The following is a 21,877-nucleotide window of genomic DNA, read 5'->3' as shown; positions in this document are numbered from 1 at the left end:
ATACTTCCCTTTGGGGAGTCCAGATTATTTTAAAAGGCACTATATAAATACACAGCTATCTTTTTATTTTGCTCATTGCATTCCCTTCTTTGATATTGCCCTCCAAATGCCCAGTCATTCCTTGGCTGACCCAAAGTAGTGAAGACACAACTGGATGCATTTTCTTGTATTTCATATCAAGTACCACGCCTGCTCCCATATATCTGAGAACATGCCACCACTTGTTCACTTCGCCCATCACCAAATGCTGATCTTTTCACTGCTCACTTCTCCAGAGCTCTCTAACAATTTATTTATAGAGATTTTTTTTCAAGATTTGCATATAGCCAACAGGACCAGTGTATACAGTCCATGCCCAAAGCTCCTGAGAAGGTGGCAAGGTGCTTGAATCACAGCAGTTCTTCTACTTAAGGTGTCCTCATGATGTTGTTGGATCAAACTTTACAGAGTTGAGAACCAGCATGTAATTCCAAGTCAGGATAGTGTATCACATGGAGTGAGTGGTGCCTTTGGGTGGTGATGTTCCACTCTCAAAATACACTATTGTTTTCTTACCATATCATTAGTTATAGGAATGGCCTATTCTGACTGGTCATGAGAAACCTCCTTGGGCCACTTGGTTTCTGTAGTGAAGTATCATCACTTTAGGTAGGATTTCCCGGATTTTGAAGTGCCAATTCTTGATTGGTCAGAGCATGAAGGAATGTGGGGAGAAGGCAGGTGATTGGCGCCAAGAGGAAAATTCTTGCCATGGTGAAAGGGAGGAGCAGACTCAATGGGTCAAATGGCCTAATTCTGCTCCTATATCTTATGGTCTTATGGAAATGTAATATGCTTCAAGTTGGGGAATATGCATGATTTAGATTTACCAGTTCCTGTAACTTGCTCTTCTATCAGTTAGGGACCATGAGTTTGGGAAGTGTTATCAAAGAGCCTTTGAGTATCTTCCTGCAATGAGTCTTTTCATTGATACACATTGCAGTGATGTTGTGTCAATTGTGGAGGCATCACGCTTCTTTGCCTCTTCAGCTAATTATCGCAGAGAGAGCAAACATCAACACACAGGTCAGCATATTTCTGACTTCCCTGCCAACACATCGCATCATGGAAATCTAGAATGGACTGGAGGCAAGATGTGCCAGGGCACCTGACCTGCCACCGCACTGCCACCAAAGGGGAGGTCAGTCATGGTTGAGTGAAGAGTTGGATGGATTCATATCTGGCCCATCACCATGCCAGCTAAGGCATGGATGAAAAGAGGGCTAAGGTAAGCATTTTTCCCATATATTGTAATTAATTATCAGTTAAATGTATTTACATAAATTTACTTCTTTAAAATAATTTTTTAAAATTATTTAAGTCAATCTGAACTGTTTTTACATGGCTTGTAACCATGATGTCATAGATTCATTGAAAAGTACTGCTCAAAAACAGGCCCTTCAGCCCATCTAGTCTTGCCAAACCATTTAACCTACCTATTCCTATTGATCTGCACCAGGATCATCGATGTACCTATCCAGTGTCTGTATAATGTTTATCCTGTATAATTGATATATCTAATTGATACATTGATATATGTAATCATTTTGCCTACTTGTTTCCTGCACCACAGTAATGAGCACACCGTCTGTCCTAATGCTATGAAATTGAGGGAAATAGATGTCTTCCTTTATCTTTTCCAGCAGGACAAATGACACAAACAAAATGCTGGAGGAACTGGAGGTAGACTCAGTCTGAAATATCAAATGTTTACACCTCTCCATTGATGCAGCCTGACCTGCTGTGTTCCTCTCATTTTATATGTGTTGCTCAAGTTTGTTAGTATTTGCGGAATCTCCTTGCCTCTGTTGATGGACAAGTAATCTTGTTTTGTATGGCACCTTAGCACCCCCTGCTGCTGACAGATGGCAGTTCAACTCCTGGGAGCTTTCAATACACACATGAAAAGTTAAATTTCATTAATAACAGTAGAAAAAAATTGCTCATATCTTTACATTCACATCTACTGTATTACTTCATCTCCTTACATTCACATATACTGTATTACTAGAAGGCAGATGTAATAGCCAGTGCATGGAGCAGGATCACAGCACACTCTGTGTTGCATTTTGAAGCAACTTATTGACTGGAACACCAATAGAAATTTTTTGCATATTATTCGATAATACTGACATTTGTTCATCAAAGGTTAGGTGGAGCTGATAAAAATGGCAGATCTATATCCTTCTGTGAAAGCACCTTTAACTTCTTGAATTAAACCAGCTTCACCCTTTTAAAGCATGCATTTGGAAATAGAACCTTTTGCTCAGTGATGTCAAAATAATTTATTTTCACAATAATTATAAGAACATTGACAGAGACAGAGGCGGTGACGCAGATTGGGAATCTGGTACCTCACAGCTCCAGTGCCCTGGGACCAGTCCTGACATCCAGTGCTGTCTGTGTGGAGTTGGCACGTTCTCCTTGTGTCCACAGGGGTTCCCTCCAAGTGCTCTCGCCTCTTTCCACATCACAAAGACATACATGATAGTGGGCTAATTGGCCACTTTAAATTGGGCAAAACAGGAGTACCCTAAAGGATTATTTCAACTACAGATTCTGTCCAGGTCTCCACAATCCTTGTGGATTTGGACAGCAGCAAGTTGAGAGTCGAGACAGTGGCTTTGACAACAAGTAAATCAGGCCATTTGGTGGGCGAGGGAAATGGATCCAAGGGACAAGGATCAGACTCAATCTCATTGACTGCTGAAGATGGTAGAGAAATATTACATCAACTATACTCCTTGGGTTATTTGACTGTGGGCGCCATAATGACATAACGATTGGAGCAACACTACTATTGCTCAGGATGTTGGAGTTCAGAGTTCAATTCTGACGTCATCTGGAAGGAGTCAGTACGTTCTGCCCATGGAATGCGTGTGTTTTCTTCAGGTGCTCCAGTTTCCTCCCACAGTCAAGGTAAGTTGTCCTGTGATTAGGCTATGGTTAAGTCGAGGGATGCAGGGTGGCACAGCTTGAAGAGCAAAAAGGACATATTCTGTGCTCTATCTCAATAAATATCACAACTGAGCCTAATCCTGGTATGAATTCACAAGCTCTCTCCTTCAGGAGGTATTGGACAGCAATCAACGGCAGCCCAGGCTGGCTGGACAGAATCCAACAGCTTCTTGAGCGAGTTCACATTAATTACATTATTTGATATAATTTTCGAGTATACACAATGGAGGATGTACCTCACAAAGAACAGCTCCTTTACAGACAGTTTGAAACAAAAGATACAATGGTTCACAGATAAACAATCACAATAAGGAACAGGAAACCTGATGATCACAATCTTGACGGTAATCACTGAAGAACACAGGCATAGGGTAAACATCACCGTACCTTCTCTTTCTCTCTCAGTGGCAAGAGAAGAGTCTTCATCTCTGCCCACAGCTCTAATCCTATATCACAGACCTCATCATAGGCACACAACACCACATTATTCACACATCAGGCAGTACAGATGAAGGATCTAGATCTGAAGTATCAACTGTCCATTTTTCTCCAAAGAGGCTATGTGATCCAATGAATCCCTCTGGGGTCTTGTGTGTTGCTCCACTTTTCAGTATCTGCCGTCTCTTGTGACTCCAGATGGGTGTTCAAGTTGTCATCCACTGCATCAAAAGATGCTGTTTCCCAGTATTTTGTGTATCTCAGATTACGTTATCTATGGACATTCAGACTTATTTCATTTCAGGTCTCTTTCCAGTCTGTGCAGCGACTTAGATGTAGTGGTTTTAGGATATCCACATCTGCCTGAGGCTACATATCTTGTGTTTTGTTGTCCTGTGAGCCAGCTGTTTTTCCTTGCTTTATTTCTAAATTGCACATTGATGTACGTAGGATCCTCTGTCAAAAAAAGAAAGATGCAGATAATTCTGATCCCAACAGAAGAGAAAAACAGAAGGACATGCAGGCATTTCAGCATCTGTGGAGAGGGCAACAGATTTATCATTTCAGGTCAAAGGGTTTCCACAGTTTTATCAGAAAATACAGTAAGTTGAGAAGTGATGTATTTATGATATAATTCCAATACATAGGGAACAAAAGGACAGGGAAAGGAGTTTAGAGGGACAAATGAGGACTGCCAGAATTCAAAGCTGGATGTAGAACCCAAAGGCAAGGAAGGATTATCAATTCATATATACTGACCAGAAGCATCTCCAATGGGCTGTTTACAGCCATTTGAACGGTTTGATGGAATAACCACCCAATGCTTGATCTGAGTACCAACATCTCTAATGATGGAGCAGTCACTCAACATCTTTAAGTCACTTTTTATAGGGCAGTAGGTGTGAAATGTTTACCTCGGGTACAACGTCTCACTGTGGGAAGTGCAGCCTGGAAAACTCACAGTTATATGTAATGAACATTTCTCTAACCTACACTGGCCTGTAGAAGAGCCTCTCAAAGTTCCCCTTTAGCTGCTCATGTTGCACCTTCAAAAATGTGAGTCACTTTTATGGTACGAATCAGTAACTACACTTTTTATGGTAATCACTAGATCTCAAAATAATTAAAATGAGGAAGACAATTTAGATCAGAATAGTTCTTCCATCATAAATATTCTGTGGTCCTCATATTATAGCAGCTAATTGTTTCCTAAATACATTCGAGGTAGTTTTGCAGATGAGTGCAATGGCTGTAAAGAGGTGATGGAAGCAGATTCGATAATTACTTTTAAACGGAATTGGGTGAATAAATTAAGTGAAAATTTCAAGTAAGCAGATTCAGTAAGGTATAAGGTTAATAGGAGAGTTACTTAATAGGCAAAGCATAATGGCTGAGTGGTCTCTCTGATTGTATCATAATGATTCTTGAATGATCTCTTTGAAGTCAATCAGAATAAAACTGGGAGAAATGATTCTGCAATTACCCATATCTACTTTGTTCCCTTTTTGATTACAGACATCATATCGTCCCACTCCCAACCTAATTGTATTTCCCTTTTCCCTGTAACACCCTTACAAGGATTATCAGCAGCAAACAAATCTCCTCTCTGCTTTCTGTCAGCACTGATACCACCTTTCCCTGTCAATTTACTAAGCAATTGCTTTAATATTATCACATATACCAAAGTACCATGAAAAAAGTTGCTTTTGTGTGATATCCATACAGATCATTTCAAAACATAGTGCAAAGAGAAAAGCAATAACAGAATGCAGAAGATAGTGTTACAGTTACAGAGGAAGTGCAGTCAAGGTAGATAAATAAGGTGCAAGGACCATAACGAGGTAGAAGAGAGATAAAGGGATTATCGGACAAGAGGTCTGTTCAAGAATCTTGTAACAGCAGTTTAGAAGCTTCCTTAGAGCCTGGAGCTTTTGTATCTTCTGCCTGATGGAAAGGGGGAGGAGGGAGAATGCCCAGAAAGGGAGGGGTCTTTGATTAAGTTGGCTGCTTTCCTCAGAAACAGTGTGTGCTGATGAGTCAATGGAGAGGTATCTGATTTTCATGATGGACTGAGCTGTGTCTGCACATCTCTGCATTTTTCTTAAATTCAGGAGATCATGCAGATGCTGAATACACACACAAAATGCTGGAGGAACTCAGCAGGTCAGGCAGCATCTATGGAGAGGAATAAACAGTGGATGTTTCGGGCTAAGACATTTCATCAGAATAGGATGCTTTCTATTGATATATTGGTGAATGTCAACAGGGACCTGTGAGAAATTATAGATGCTGCTGTGTTTTGCTGGCCATAATATCTGCATGATCAGATCAGGATAAGCTACTGGTGATATTTATACTGAGGAACTCGAAGCTCTCAACCATCTCCACCTCAACACTTCAGTACTGACATTTTATTCCATTCATCAGTATGTTTGGAGTACTTCTGTTTTAACTTACCCCAGGAATTCCTTACCTTTTTTGCGACACATTAATCTTTTGATCAAAAACAGACTGCAAACTGACATCAGCAATCCAATAATTGATAACAAACCACTCAAGATCCACATTGCGACACCTGCTTAAAAGAACAGAGATATTATTCTATGCCACCATTGGCACTGAAGTTATTAGTGTCCTTACAGACAGTTACATGATAATAAATTGTAAGATACACAGATTTATCCCAGGCCACAAACTCATATCGATATATATTACTGCAGGGGTACACCTGTCATTGTTCAGCATGAGCCTGGACCACATTGGAAAGAAATCGATTGTTTTTCAGCATCTTTATTCAGGTGCTAAAGCATTGGCTCCTAGTTCTACTTTCCAACAATCAAATCAAAATCAATGAAACAGAACCACAATATCTACTTCCATTATTTAGATGTTGGTTATGAAAAAAAATCAGACTTCATTAATCATGAGACCTAAACATACCAAAATTATTAAGACATCTTGATTAGGATTTCTGATCTAATCCTGATTATCAAAGAATGCAGCTGCTGTGTCCGTGCTGAATTCTGAGCAGAAGAGAAATTGTACAATGAATAATTTTGTCCTTCATGGTTAAAGATGCATAAAGGAAACATTTACGGAAGATATAGACCATCAGACCATAAGACATAGGAGCAAAATCAGGCCATTTGGTCCACAAGTCTGCTCTGCTACGTGATCCTGCCTGATCTATTTCCTTCTCAACCCTGCTCTCCTGCCTTCTCCCCGTAGCCTTTCATGCTCTAACACATCTAGAATCTATCAACCTTAAATACAGCCATTGACCTGATCTCCACAGTCACCTGTGGCAATGAATTCCACAAATTCACAACCCTTTGGCAAAAGAAATTACTTCTCACCCCTGTTCTAATTAGATCTCTGGTTGTAGACTCACCCACTATAGGAAACATCCACTCTATATCCCGTCTCTCTGAGACTTTCAATGTTCAATAGGATTCAATGAGATTCCATTCCCCCCAACTATTTCTCTAAATTCCAGTGAGTACGGGCCCAAAGCCAACAAGTGCTCCTCATATGATAAGCCTTTCATTCCAGGAATCATCTTCATATCCATTCTTAGATAAGGGGCCCAAAACTGCTCACAATTGTTTTTATATTCTAGCTTTCTCGAAATGAATGCTAACACAACATTTGACTTCTTCACCAATGACTCAAATTACAAGTTCATCTTTAAGGAATGCTGCACAAGGACTCCCGTGTCTTTTCACCTTGCATTTTTGAATCTTCTCTCCATTTAGAAAACAGTCTACACTTTTATTCCTTCCAATAATGTAATGACCAAACAATTCCCGACACTGTATTCCATCTGCCACTTATTTTGCCCATTCTCCTAATCTGTCTAAGTCCTTCTGCATTCTCCCTGCTTTCTCAATACTACTTGCCCCTTCACCTATCTTCGTATTGTCCACATACTTAGCCACAAAGCTGTCAATCATATCATCCAAATAATTGACATACTACATAAAAAAGTGGTCACAACACAGACCCCTGCGGAACACCTCCTATAACTGGCAGCCAACCACAGAAAACTCCATTTATCCCCACTCTTTGCCTCCTGACAATCAGCCAGTGCACTACACATGCTAGTATCTTTCCTGTAATACCCTGAGCTCTCATCTTACTAAGCAGCCTCATTTACAGCATCTTGTAAAAGGCCTCCTGAAAATCCAAGTACACCACATCCACCGCTTCTCCTTTGTCTATCCTGCTTCTAATCTTGTCAAAGAATTCCAACAGATTTTTTCAGGCAAGATTTTTCCTTAAAGAAACCATGCAGACTTTGGCCTATTTTATCATGTGTCTCCAAGTACCCTGAAACCTCATCCTGAACAATTGACTCTAGCAGCTTCCTAACCACTGAAGTCAGGCTAACTGGTCTATAATATCCTTTCTTCTGCCTCCCTCCCTTCTTGAAGAGTAGAGTATCATTTTGAAATTTCCAGTCCTCCAGAACCATACCAGAATCTAGTGATTCTTTAAAGATCTTTGTTAATGCCTCCACAATCTCTTCAGCTACCTCTTTCAGAACCCTGGGGCATAGTCCATCTGGTACAGGTGGCTTATAGTGTCTTCCTTCAGACTTTTTCATCTCTCAAGTACCTTCTCCTTAGTAAAAGCAACATCTGCCCCTTGAACTCTCGAATTTCCAGCATACTGTGTCTTCTACAGTGGAAACTGATGCAAAATACTTATTCAGTTCATCTGCCATTTCCTTGTTCCCTACTACCACTCCAGCATCATTTTCTGATATCTACTCTTGCCTCTCTTTTATCCTTCATATAACTGAAAAAAAAAATTCTGGTATCCTGTTTGATACTATTGGCTGGCTTACCTTCATATTTCATTTCTTCCATCCTAATGGCTCTTTTAGCTGCCTCTGCTGGTTTTTAAAAGCTTCCCAATCCTCTAACTTCCCACTAATTTTTGCTCTACTATATGCCCTCTCTTTGGCTTTTATGTTGGCTTTGACTCCCCTTGTCGCTCACAGTTGTGTCACTCTGCCTTTAGAATGCTTCTTCTTCAGGATGTATCTATCCTGTACCTTCTGAATTTACTCCAAAAACTCCAGTCCTTGCTGCTCTGCTGTCATCCCTGTTGGTGTCCCTTCCAATCAACTTTGGCCAAGTCCTCTCTCATGCCTCTGTTGTTCCCTCTACTCCACTGTAATACTGATACATTTGACTTTAGTTTCTCCCTCTCAAATGGCAAAATGAATTCTACCTGATCACTGCCTTCTAAGGATTTCTTTATCTTAAGCTGACTAATTGATTCTGTGTCATTGCACAACACCCAATCCAGAAGAGCTGATCTCCCAGCGGGCTCAATCACAAACTGCTCTAAAAAGCCATCTTGTAAGTATTCCACAAATTTTTGTTCTTGGGATCCAAAATAAGCAACAATCTGATATTCCCTATTTACCCTCATGACTATCGTAACATTGCCCTTTTGACATGCATTTTCAAGAAATTGATGTCCATGACATCAGGTTGGAGGCTACCCAGACAGTAGAGTGTTAGAAACATAGAAAAACCTACAACACAATTCAGGCTGTGCCGAATATGTACTTACTTTAGAAACTACCATGGGTTACCCATAGCCCTCTATATTTTTCTAAGCTCCATGTACCTATCCAAGAGTCTTTTAAAAGACCCTATCATAGTTGCCTCTACTACTGTTGCCAGCAGCCCATTCCACACTCTCACCACTCTCAGCGTAAAATAATTACCTCTAACATCTCCTCCGTACCTCCTTCCAAGCACCCTAAAACTGTGTCCTCTCATGTTAATCATTTCAGCCCAGGGAAAAAGCCTCTGACTTTCCACACAATCAATGCCTCTCATCATCTTATACACCTCTATCAGGTCACCTCTCATCCTCCGCCGCTCCAAGGAGAAAAGGCCAAGTTCACTCAACCTATTCTCAGAAGGCATGCTCCCCAATTCAGGCAAAATCCTTGTAAATCTCCTCTGCACCCTTTCTATGGTTTCCACATCCTTCCTGTAGTGAGGTGAACAGAACTGAGCACAGTACTCCAAGTGGGGTCTTACCAGGATCCTATATATTTGTAACATTACCTCTCAGCTCTTGAACTCATTTCCATGGTTGATGAAGGCCAATACATTGTATGCCTCTTAACCACACAGTCAATCTGCATAGCAGCTTTGAGTGTCCTATGGACTCGGACTCCAAGATCCCTTTGATCCTCCACACTGCCAAGAGTCTTAGCATTAATACTATATTCTGCCATCATACTTGACCTACCAAAATGAACCACCTCACACTTATCTGGGTTGAATCAGTTTTGAGCTCCCCTATGGAGTCTGAAAGTGATCTAAGAATAGACAATGCTTCAAATTGGTGTTTGAGACGGTGCAGGCCCAGATCATAATCTAAAGATTGACACCTTCCTAGTAGGTTAGCTGAAGTTTGCTCATGGCAGAACAGTTATTCATAAGATTAAGAGGAAGTTTCAGCAAATAATTTAACTTTCATGAAATAGCAGAAGCTTCAGGGAAAACCTTTCTTCCAAGATAAATGAGATTAACTTGAGGCTAACTGTTACAATGGATCCTTTATTATTTATCTGAAAAGTTCATTAGTGTAAAACCATGGAGTATAGTTCAAATAAAGCCCTGAAACTGTGCCATCAATTACAGAAAAGCAACAGTTTTTGAGAAATATTTAGGATGAACACAGATGGAGTGAAGTTAGCATAGGCAGACTTTCAGTCCAGTTCTCACTGGAGGGGTTTGCAATATAGAGCTTGTATCAGCTGCAGAAACTCTGAAACTGAGGCATCTTTCACCCAATGCTAGAAAAAAGTAAGAGTGTTTTGTGGAGTTTTGCATTTGCTGGAAGAGTTGTTGTAATGGGATCGTGTTTAGGTAAACTGCCAGGACAATATCTACTGATGCATTCCTGAGCCAATGTTCAGAACCAGGCAAGGGGAATGACAGACTGAAATGGTCCAAGCAAGACTTGAACATTTCCATCATTACCATGATTTGTCAAGTGATTGGTTGTCCAGTCCCACTTGTGGGCCAGATGTGAAAGTTGCCCAACAATCTGAGAATAGCTGCTCACTGGATTTTTTTTTGCTTAGCAGTTGGCTCAGGAAGGAATATGTGGACAAAAAACTGAGCTGTACCAGATAAGTAGACGGGCATGCCAGTCCCCACTGTTGGAGCCCCTTTAGAGACCAATTGAACAATGGGTTGTGTCAAGATAGCCAGGGAAGGCCAAGTACCAGAGTTAGTTCAGGCAAATCAACAAGATAGAAGGAAAGCTGTTCCCTGTGGTTGCCCTTCAGCACAAGTTGGAATGGGCACTGTGGGAAGATGAATCTTGCCAATGCCCATAGGCCAACCATCCAGAACCTGAATGTCAATATTCTCTCTCAATTGTTGAGAGGGAACTCTCGATCTTTGAGTCTGAGAGATATCCATGAGGTTCCTGGCTGCCTTGGAGTCAATAAATGACAGATGTTCAGAGTTTGGGACCACCACAACTGGGAAGCAGGGAGCATTACCTAACTAGTGGAAGGGGCTTGCCAGAAGAATCGAACTGTCAGAACTCCCCTTCTTACTGACAGCTCTGTTCATTTACTGGGTGCCCCAAAGAGCCACAGTAGAAGCTGCAACCTGTTCTTCTGCACCAATCTCACTCTTCCTGAGATAGGTGCAGACCTCCCACTTGCATGGGCTCCTCTGAGGAATGTGTACTGGGTGATGAGAGAAAGAAGAAGACAAGTGATGATCTGATGAGTCACAGAGGTTCAGGGTATTCTCTATCTCTGCCATTCAGCTGCCAGGTTGTCTATTCGAATAGCCAGATTTATCAGGTCTTCTAGGCTGTCCTGTTCATTATGTACTGCAATCTCATGCTGGACCTCTGTGCTCAGACCACACTGGAAAGCAGTGATGACAAATCTCATGTTGCACCCTGTATTAACTGCAAGACTTTGGACTTTTACTGCATAGTCTCTCACTGACCCCCTCACTTGGTGCAGGTCCAGGAGGCAGCAGGGAGTCTCCTGACCCTGCACTGGAAGGTCTTGAACTCAACAACAAATTGCCGAAAAGGCTGAGCTGCAAGACGACCTAACAAGGTCATAGGTCATAGAGTCATAGAATCTTAGAAGAGAACAGTACAGAAATAGGCCCTTCGGCACATCTAGACGACGCCTACTCCCATCGACCTCCACCAGGACCATAGCCCTCCATACTCCTACCATCCATGTACCTACTTAAACTTCTCTTAAACATTGAAGTGTTAAACATTGTATTGGCACGTGGCCAAGTGGCTAAGGCGTTGGTCTAGTGATCTGAAGGTCGCTAGTTCCAGCCTCAGCTGAGGCAGCATGTTGTGTTCTTGAGCAAGGCACTTAACCACACATTGCTCTGCGACGGCACCAGTGCCAAGCTGTATTGGCCTAGGCCCTTCCCTTGGACAACATCGGTGGAGACTTGGGGAGACTTGCAGCATGGGCAACTGCCGGTATTCCATACAACCTTGCCCAGGCCTCAGTCAACATCGAAATCATTGGACAGCCGAAGAAGAAGAGGAATATTGAAATGGAGCTTGCGTGCACCACTCCTCCAAAAGTTCATTCCACACTCCCATGACCCTCTGAGTGAAAACGTTTCCCCTCATGTTCCACTTAAACTTTTCACCTTTCACCCTTAACCCATGACCTCTAGTTGTCATCACACTTAACCTCAGTGGAAAAAGCCAGCTTGCATTTACCCTATATATACCACTCATAATTTTTGTAAACCTCTACCAAATCTCTCTCAATCTTCTATGTTCTGAGGAATCAAGTTCTAACCTATTCCATCTTTCCTTTTAACTCAGGTCCTCCAGATCCAGCGGCAGTCTTGTAAATTTTCGCTGTACCTCCTTCAACCTTATTTATATCATTCCTGTAGGTAGGTGATCAAAACTACACACAATACACCAAATTAGGTCTATTATACAACAACTTATACAACTTCTACATAACATCCCAACTCCTATAGTAAAGACTCTCATTTATGAAGGCCAGTGTGCCAAAAGCTCTATTGCCAGATCTCTTTGTTCTACCACTCTCCTCAGTGAGTACAATTCACTGTGTAAGACCTACCCTGGCTGGTCCTACCGATGAGCAATACCCTACAATTGTCTGCATTAAATTCCGTCTGCCATTTTTCAGCCTATTTTGTCAGATCCCTCTGCAAGCCATGATAGCCTTCCTTGTAGTCTACCACACCCCGAGTCTTGGTGTCATCAGCAAATTGGCTGATCCAGTTAACCACATCATCATCTAGATTGTTGATAAAGTTGACAAACAACAATGGACCCAGCACAGATTCCCACAGCATTCCACTAGTCACAGGCTTCCAGACAGAAAGGCAACCATCTACTACCACCCTCTGGCTTCTCCCACAAAACCGATGTCTAATCTAATTTAATACCCCATCTTGAATGCAAAGTACTGAACCTTCTTGACAAACCTCCCATGTGGGACCTTGTCAAATGCATTACCAAAGTCTATGTAGACAACATCCACTGCTTTGCCTTCATCAACTTTCCAAGTAACTTCTTTGAAAAACTCTATAAATTTGGTTAGATATGATCTGTCATGCTGACTATCCTTAAACAATCCATGTCTATCCAAATAATTATATATCCAGTCTCTTAGAATACCTTCCAATAACTTTCCCACAACAGCAGAACAACACTGGCTATCGTCCAATCCCTTGGTACCTCTTTTGGCACTATGAATGATTTAAGTATCTTTGCTAGAGTCCCAGCAATTTCTGCTCTTGCCCCCCATTGGGTCCAAGGGAACACCTTGTTATGCCATGGGGATTTATCCACTCTGATTTGCCTCAGGACAGCAAAAACCCTCCTCCTCTAATCTGTATTAGGTTCAGTTAAGTTGATGCCACTTTGCCTCACTTTCATAGACTCTGTGTCCATCTCCTGAGTAAATTTGAAAGCAAAAAAATTTTAAGATCTCAAACTAGTGAAAATCTGCAGCTCACACCAGTGTAAGGCATACAACACAAAAACACACGCCCCTCATTAGTTGGCTCATGTTCCAAAGCACCCTTTATCTCTAACCATAACCCAAACACTGCTTCTGTAGAAAGACCATTACGTTAACAGTGAAACCTTTCCCAGGGTATTACACAAGCATCAAAAACAAAATGCTGGAGGAACTCAGCAGGCCAGGCAGCTTCTATGGAAAGGAGTACACCCAACATTTCGGGCCGAGACTCTTCAGCAGGACTGGAGAAAAAAATAGCTGAGGAGTAGATTTAAAAGGTGAGGGCAAGGGAGAAAGAAACACAAGGTGAAAGGTGAAACCTGAAGCGAGAGGGCTGAAGTAAGGAGCCAGGAAGTTGATTGGTGATTAGGGCTGGAGAAGGGAATATCTAACAGAAGAGAACAGAAGGCCATAGAAGAAGGAAAAGGAGGAGGAGCACCAGTGGTGGGCAGACAATGAGATAAGGTGAGGAAGGGAAAAGGGGATGGGGAATGGTGAAGGAGAGTGGGGGTGCCAATACCGGAAGTTCAAGAAATTGATGTCCATGCCATCAGATTGGAGGCTACCCAGATGGAATATAAAGTGTTAGAAACACAGAAAAACCTACAACACAATACAGTCTCTTGGCCCACAATGCTGTGCCGAACATGTACTTACTTTAGAAACCACCGCAGTTTGCCCATGGCCCACTATTTTTCAAAGCTCCATGTACCAATCCAGGAGTCTCTTAAAAGACACTATTGTATCTGCTTCCATCACTGTTGCCGGCTGCCCATTCTACGCACTCAGCACTTTCTGCATAAAAAAAACTTACCCCTGACACCTCTTCTGTACCTACTTCCAAGCACCTTAAACCTGTGTCCTCTCACATTAGTCATTTCAGCCCAGGGAAGAAGCCTCTGATTATCTACACAATCAATGCTTCTCATCACCTTATATACCTCTATCAGGTCCCCTCTCTTCCTCCACCACTCTAAGGAGAAAAGGCCGAGTTCACTCAACCTATTTTCATAAGGCTAGCTTGCCAATCCAGGCAACCTTCTTGTAAATCTCCTCTGAACTCTTTCTATGGTTTCCACATCCTTCCTGTAGTGAGGTGAGCTGAATTGAGTACAGTATTCCGTGGGGTCCGACCATGGTCCAATATAACTATAACATTACCTCTCGGCTCTTGAAATCAATCCCACGGTTGATGAAGGCCAACACACCATATGCCTTCTTATCCATACAGTCAACCTGTGCAGCAGCTTTGAGAGTCCTATGGACTCAAGATCCCTCTGATCCTCCACACTGCCATGAGTCTTACTATTAATACTATATTCTGTCATCATACTTGACCTACCAAAATGAATGACCTCACACTTATCTGGGTTGAACTCCATCTGCCACTTCACAGCCCAGTTTTGCATCCTATCAATGATCTACTGTAACCCCTGACAGCCCTCCACACTATCCACAACATCCCCAACCTGTGTCATCAGCAAATTTATTAACCCATCCTCCCATTTCCTTGTTTATAAAAATCACAAAGAGAAGGGGGTCCCAGAACAGATCCCTGAGGTACACCACTGGTAACTGACCTCCATGCAGAATATGACCTGTCTACAACCACTCTTTGCCTTCTGTGAGCAAGCATATTCCGGATCCACAAAGCAAGCTCTCCTTGGATCCCATGCCTCCTTACTTTCTCGATAAGCCTTCCATGGGGTACCTTATCAAATGCCTTGCTGAAATTCATATATACTACATCTACTGCTCTACCTTCATCAATGTGTTTAGTCACACCCTCAAAAAATTCAATCAGGCTCAAAAGGCACGATCTGCCTTTGAAAAAACCATGCTGACTGTTCCTAATCATATTATACCTCTCCAAATGTTCATAAATCCTGCCTCTCAGGATCTTCTCCATCAACTTACCAACCACTGAAGTAAGACACACTGGTATATGGTAATTTCCTAGGCTATCTCTACTCCCTTTTTTGAATGAGGGAACAACACTTGCAACCCTCCAATCCTCCAGAACCTCTTCCATCCCCACTGATGATGCAAAGTTCATTGCTAGAGACTCAGCAAACTCCTCCCTCACTTCCCACAGTAGCCTGGGGTACATCCGGTCTGGTCCCGGTGACTTATCCAACTTGATGCTTTCCAAAAGCTCCAGCACATCCCCTTCCTTAATATCCACATGCTCAAGCTTTTCAGTCCACTGCAAGTCATCACTACAATCACCAAGATCCTTTTCCGTAGTGAATACTGAAGTAAAGTATTCATTAGGTACCTCCGCTACCTCTTCTGGTTCCATACACACTTTCCACTGTCACACTTGATTGGTCCTATTCTCTCACATCTTATCCTCTTGCTCTTCACATACTTGTAGAATGCCTTGGGGTTTTCCTTAATCCTGCTTGCCAAGGCCTTCTCATGGCCCCTTCTGACTCTCCTAATTTCATTCTTAAGCTTCTTCCTGCTAGCCTTATAACTTTCTAGATCTCTATCATTACCTAGATTTTTGAACCTTTCATAAGCTTTTCTTTTCTTCTTGACTAGATTTTCAACTGCCTTTGTACACCATGGCTCCTGTACCCTACCATCCTTTCGTTTTCTCATTGGAACGTAACTGTGCAGAACGCCATGCAAATATCCCCTGAATATTTGCCACATTTCTTCCTTACATTTCCCTGAGAACATCTGTTCCCAATTTATGCTTCCAAGTTCCTGCCTGATATCTTCATATTCCCCCTTACTCCAGTTAAACACTTTCCCAGCTTGTCTGTTCCTATCCCTCTCCAATGCTGTGGTAAAGGAGATAGAATTGTGATCACTACAGGCAGTCCCTGGGTTATGAATGAGATCCATTCCTAAGTCTGTCTTTAAGTTGAATTTGTAGGTAAGTCGGAACAGGTACATACAGTTCTTATTTAGCATCAGTTAGTCAAATGTTCCAAATAATGGGAACAGGTGCCTTAATGATACAGCGAAGTACCGTCAGATTTAGGGAGCAATACACAAGCAAAGGCTTGAGCTTGAAATCCCCAGATGCGTTACTCCCAAGAAATAACGTTAGCCTATCCTTCGATGCCTTATTACATTTTTCCTCTTTTGAAATGTAGGTCCTTCCAGGCATTTTTTCCAAAGTAAGCCAGTCTCGTCTACATTAAATATTTGGTCTAGCAAATAACCTCCCTCCTCAATCATTTTTTCAACATTTCAGGAAAATCATTTGCAACACTTACATCGGCACTTGCTGCTTCACCTTGCACTTTAATATTATGTAAATTTGCCCTCACTTTGAAACAATTGAACCAACCCTTACTTGCAACAAATTCTTCATCACAATCACCTTCACTTGCTGCACGTGCAGCTTTTAAATCATTGAAAAGGTTTTGAGCCTTTTCTTGCACTAAAGTAAAGCTAATAGGCATATTACACTGATTTTGATGGTCTAACCAAATTATCAATAGCCTTTCCATTTCAATAGTTAAACCATTGCATTGCTTAGTAATAATTGTAGCTTTCATCAGGGCAGGGCCTTTCACATGCTCCATTAAAATTGTTTCAATCATTGACCAACTGTAGCCTAACTCTTTTCCAATAACCGATGGTGTTTCACCTCTTTCAGATCGCTTTATTATTTCCACTTTATTTTCACTCGTAACCATTTTCCTTTTCTTTGATGCATCACCAGCACTTGCATCGGATTTACGCTTTGGCGGCATGGTTACAAGGATAAATAAGAGAAAAATTTAAGCCAAATACAAAGTTACACAGTCAACACAGTGTTAACGGCAACGTGATCCGACTTAAAATGGCGAACGGTGTTCTCCCTCCTGGAGCTGACAAACCGCTGAAGCCATGCAATGTTTTCAAATTTTTAATATAATAGACTTTATGACAGTCCATTCGTAAATACGAATTGTCCGTAAGTCAGACGTTCGTAGCCAGGGGACAGCCTGTATCTCCAAAATGCTCTCCCACTGACAGACCTGACACCTGACCAGGTTCATTTCCCAATACCAGATCAACTACAGCCTCTCCTCTTGTAGGCTTATCTATGTATTGTGTCAGGAAACCTTCCTGAACACACCTAACAAACTCCACCCCATCTAAACCCCTCACTCTAGGGAGATGCCAATCAGTATTGGGGAAATTAAAATCCCCCATCATGACAACCCTGTTATTATTATACCATTCCAGAATCTGTATCCCTATCAACTCCTCGATGTCCCTGTTACTAATGGGTGGTCTATAAAGAACACCCAGTAGTGTTATTGACCCCTTCCTGATTCTAACTTCCACCCACAGAGACTCAGTAGACAATCCCTGGTGGACTGACAATCCTCAGTCTGGTGGACTGAGCGTAGGTGTTTGGCAAAGAGATCTCCCAATCTACTTCAGATTTCACCGATGTAAGTAGGCCACACTGGGAGCACCAGACATAGTAGATGACCCCAACACATTCACAGGTGATCTCTCCCATGTCTTTTGGCTCCACACATGGATTACCATTCTGATCTTCCAGAGGACCAGTTTTGTCCCTTGCAATCCTTTTGCTCTTAACATAGAATCCCTTTGGGATTCTCCTTCTTGTCTGCTAGGCCAATTTCATGCCTTCCTTTATCCCTCCTGATTTCTTGTACTCCATAAACACCCCATTTGTTCCTACCTGCCTATACCTGCTGTGCATCTCCTTTTTTTGCTTAACCAAGGCCTCAATATCTCTTGACAACCAAGGTTCCTTGCACTTGTTATGGTCACTCTGACAGGTGCATACAAAGTTTTTATTCTTAAAATATGACTTTTGAAGGCCTCCTCCATTTACACCTTTGCCAGAAAACAGCCTGTCCCAATCCACACTTTAGAGATCATTTCTGATATCATTATCATCTCTTTTCTTGTAGGATGTTGAACAGGAAGAGTGGGAGGGGGCGTCTAAGAGATTCACCCTGTAAGCCAGTAAATGTACATCATCAATGAACCAGACTGTCTGGGCTTGGAAATTCAACTAACATGGGGTAATAAAGTTTCTGCAGCCATCAGATTCACCAGAGTATCTGCCTGGTGGAGGAATGCTCAGTTCAGGCCTGGAAGTAGCCAAGGGAATTGGGGCATTAGTGACCGAGGTTGATGAAACTGCAATAAAGGAGGTTTGGAGAGGTGCCAGTGCTGGAAGTGGGGCTATCCAGGCAGAGAGCTGCTGAATAGTGGCAGTGAGAGCAATAATGGCTGCCACCTGATTTAGGCTATCCATTGTGAATTGCTGAACTGTTGTCAGTGGTGACACCTGTTCTTCCAGCTCAGACTGGTCTTGCCTCTCTGAGAGTAGTTGTCGCACTACTGGAGCCATTACTGTCAACTTACTTTCCCCCCACCTGACAAACAAAATTCAGGGCCAGTTTCAGCTGTTCACTCTCTGCTGGGTCCATTTTGGTGGTCAAGTCTTGCCGGCAGAAGTTCAGTGCCGAGGGAGAGACACTGACACGGAATGAACAGTTCACTGAATTTTAATAAGAACTGTTCAGAACAAAGAAAAATAATAAATGCTTGGCCAATAGGGCTGCGAACTAAAAATTCTCAAACAATCTAAAAACTGTGGTATCAAAGCAATAACCTAGAACTAAACTAATACCACTTTTTTAACAGCATCTATCTTCTTTCTTAGAATGTGGACTAAGGTAAGCAAAGAGCAATGTCATCACTGTGCTTCAATCAAGAATGTACAAACTACTTAACAGGCAATTGAACCCTGGTCGCTTTTACTGCATAGTTTTGCGCTAACCCACTACACTATTGTGCCACTACTGTGCCAGTTGTGAAGTTGTCCTCTTAAATCACTTTTCAAAAAATTTGATAACTTCTGACTAGTTCTTTCTGACCTCGATCACAACAGTTTTATTTGTGTATTGATTCTATACAATATGGAATGAATCCTCACACAATTAGAAGTGTTCAAATTACAGGATAAATGTCCCAGGAAAAGATACATACCATTTGATTCTGAATCCTCTGAGGTATCTGGAATAATAAAAATTTATTAGTAATTATATTTATTAGTAATTAATTAAACTTTGAATATTCAAGAAAGACTGTTTTCCAATGTAACAGATTTCAGTAGAAAAGTACATTAAAAAGATTGAGTTCTTTCAGGAGAGAATAATGGAACTGCTCTTAGTTTCTACTATCAACATTGACACCTCCTTTCAAGTGAAAGTATAGCAGCTCACTGGTCCTGAAAGGTCCATGTTGCATATAATATCATAAGCAAGGATCAAAGTGGTCCACTGCATTAGTTTCAATCCCCAACAGGATGGGATTGGAATTTTCTAAATGCTTTCCCCCTTCAGTTTTACAAATTAAATATGTGGTGAGGTCAATATATTTATTTATTTAGAGATATAGTGCAGAATAAGCCCTTCCAGCCCTTTGAGCTGCACCAGCCAGCAACTAATCACAGGACAATTTACAATGACCAATTAACCTACTAACTGGTATGATGTTGGACTGTAGGATGAAACCAGAGCAGCCAGAGAAAGCTCATGCCTTCCATGGAGAGAAGGTAGACACTCCTTACTGAGGACACTGGGATTGAACTCCCAACTCCGATGACCCGAGCTGTAATAGCATTTAGCTAAATACTACTGTGCTACTGTGTCTAAATTTGACACAAAACGAAGAAGGAAAGTAAAATTTTAAAATGCTATAAAGAGGATACAAATATATATAAATAGGTCAAGATCTGGCCTTTGGAATTTAATATGGGAAAATGTGAAATTGAATTTAGCTGGAAAAATACAATATTAAGACGTCTGATAGTGAGAGCTTGCGGACCTTTAAGATGTGTATGAGTGCAGGATTCATATAAACCTGGTATGCAGGTGTGATGTAGCAAGCAATCAGAAAAGCTAACTGATAGTTGTTTTTTATTGCAAGGGGAATTGAGCGCAGAAGCAAGGAGGTTATGTAGGGCATTAGTGAGACCTCATCTGGAGAACAATTTTCATTATTAGCTTCCTTATTAGAAGAAGGATGTAAATGTCAGAAACAGTTTAATGGCTTGCTAAACACACTTGAACTGAACGGGTTGACAGGCTAGGCGTGTGTTCACTCATGTTTAGGAGAGTGAGGGGGAACTTGATTGAAAGATCCAAAGTGATTCTGCTTATGCAAATGTGGAGAGGATGTTCCCTGTTAGCGTGAATCTAGAACTAGAAATCACTAATTAAAAAATAAGAGATCATCCATTTAAGACAGAAAAGAGGCAATATTTTCCCCCTCTGAGAACCACATATTCTCAAGGGGCAGTAGAAGATGGCTATTTGGATATTTTTAAGATGGAAGTAAGAAGATATTTCATAAGGAAGGAGTGAAAGCTTGCCAAGAGCTGACAGGAATGTAGAATTAAGGTTAACATATGATCTGGAGGAAGGGTTGAGTGATAGAAACATAGAAACATAGAAAATAGGAATAGGCCATTCGGCCCTTCAAGCCTGCACTGCCATTCAGTATGATCATGGCTGATCATCCAACTCAGAACCCTGTACCTGCTTTCTCTCCATACCCCTGATCCCTTTAGCCACAAGGGCCAAATCTAACTCCCTCTTAAATATAGCCAATGAACTGGCCTCAACTGTTGCCTGTGGCAGAGAATTCCACAGATTCACCACTCTCTGTGAGAAGAAGTTTCTCCTCATCTCAGTCCTAAAAGGCTTCCCCTTTATCCTTAAACTGTGACCCCTCATTCTGGACTTCCCCAACATCAGAAACAATTTTCCTGCATCTAGCCTGTCCAATCCCTTTAGAATTTTATACGTTTCAATAAGATCCCCCCTCAGTCTTCTAAATTCCAGCGAGTATAAGCTGATGATGATCCTGATTCTTGTGTCTGTCATAGAACATGATACCCAGATGCTTTCCCCATCATTGCAGGGGACTTCAACCAGGCCAACTTGGAGAAGCCTCTAAACAACTACCAACAACATCACCTGTGGAGCCAGAGGAGCCAACACACTTGACCACTGTTATACCAGCACTAAGAGTGCTTAGCATGGAATCCCACACCCACATTTTGGAAAGTCCTATTACCTAGCTGTACTTCTGCTCCCAGCAAACAGGCAGAGGTGAAAACCCGCAGCACCGGTGGTAAGGACCAAGATGTTATGGTCACGGGAGGCTTTGATCTGGGGAACTGGACAATATTCAGGAATTCATCATCAAATCTGAATGAATATGCCACAGTTGTCACCAAATTCATTGAGACTTATGTGGGTGGGTGTATCCTTTCAGGAACATACTGGACATACCCAAACCAAAACCAGGAAATTCATAGTCTGCTGAGGGCTATTCTGTGGGATTCAAGACTGGTGATCGAGAACTATACAAGGTGAGACCTACAGAAGG

The 21,877-nt window shown here is 41.8% G+C and overlaps 1 protein-coding gene across 1 annotated transcript in view; it reads right to left on the bottom strand.

Moving 5' to 3' along the window:
• Nucleotides 1-2,357: 2,357 nt before the first annotated feature.
• LOC132405819 (T-cell immunoreceptor with Ig and ITIM domains-like) overlaps nucleotides 2,358-21,877 on the bottom strand; it is a 42,407-nt gene continuing 22,887 nt past the window's right edge. The window contains exons 3-5 of the mRNA XM_059990816.1: nucleotides 19,469-19,495; nucleotides 5,909-6,013; nucleotides 2,358-3,891 (exon numbers count right to left, since the gene is read on the bottom strand). Coding sequence (XP_059846799.1) covers nucleotides 3,731-3,891; nucleotides 5,909-6,013; nucleotides 19,469-19,495 — 293 coding nt within the window. The 3' untranslated portion in view covers nucleotides 2,358-3,730. The remainder of the gene's footprint in view (nucleotides 3,892-5,908; nucleotides 6,014-19,468; nucleotides 19,496-21,877) is intronic.

Source organism: Hypanus sabinus, chromosome 16 (genome assembly GCF_030144855.1).
Source record: "Hypanus sabinus isolate sHypSab1 chromosome 16, sHypSab1.hap1, whole genome shotgun sequence".
Lineage (NCBI taxonomy): Eukaryota > Metazoa > Chordata > Chondrichthyes > Myliobatiformes > Dasyatidae > Hypanus > Hypanus sabinus.
The sequence above is the reverse complement of the archived record's forward strand: the minus strand, read 5'-3'. Positions and strand labels throughout refer to the sequence as shown.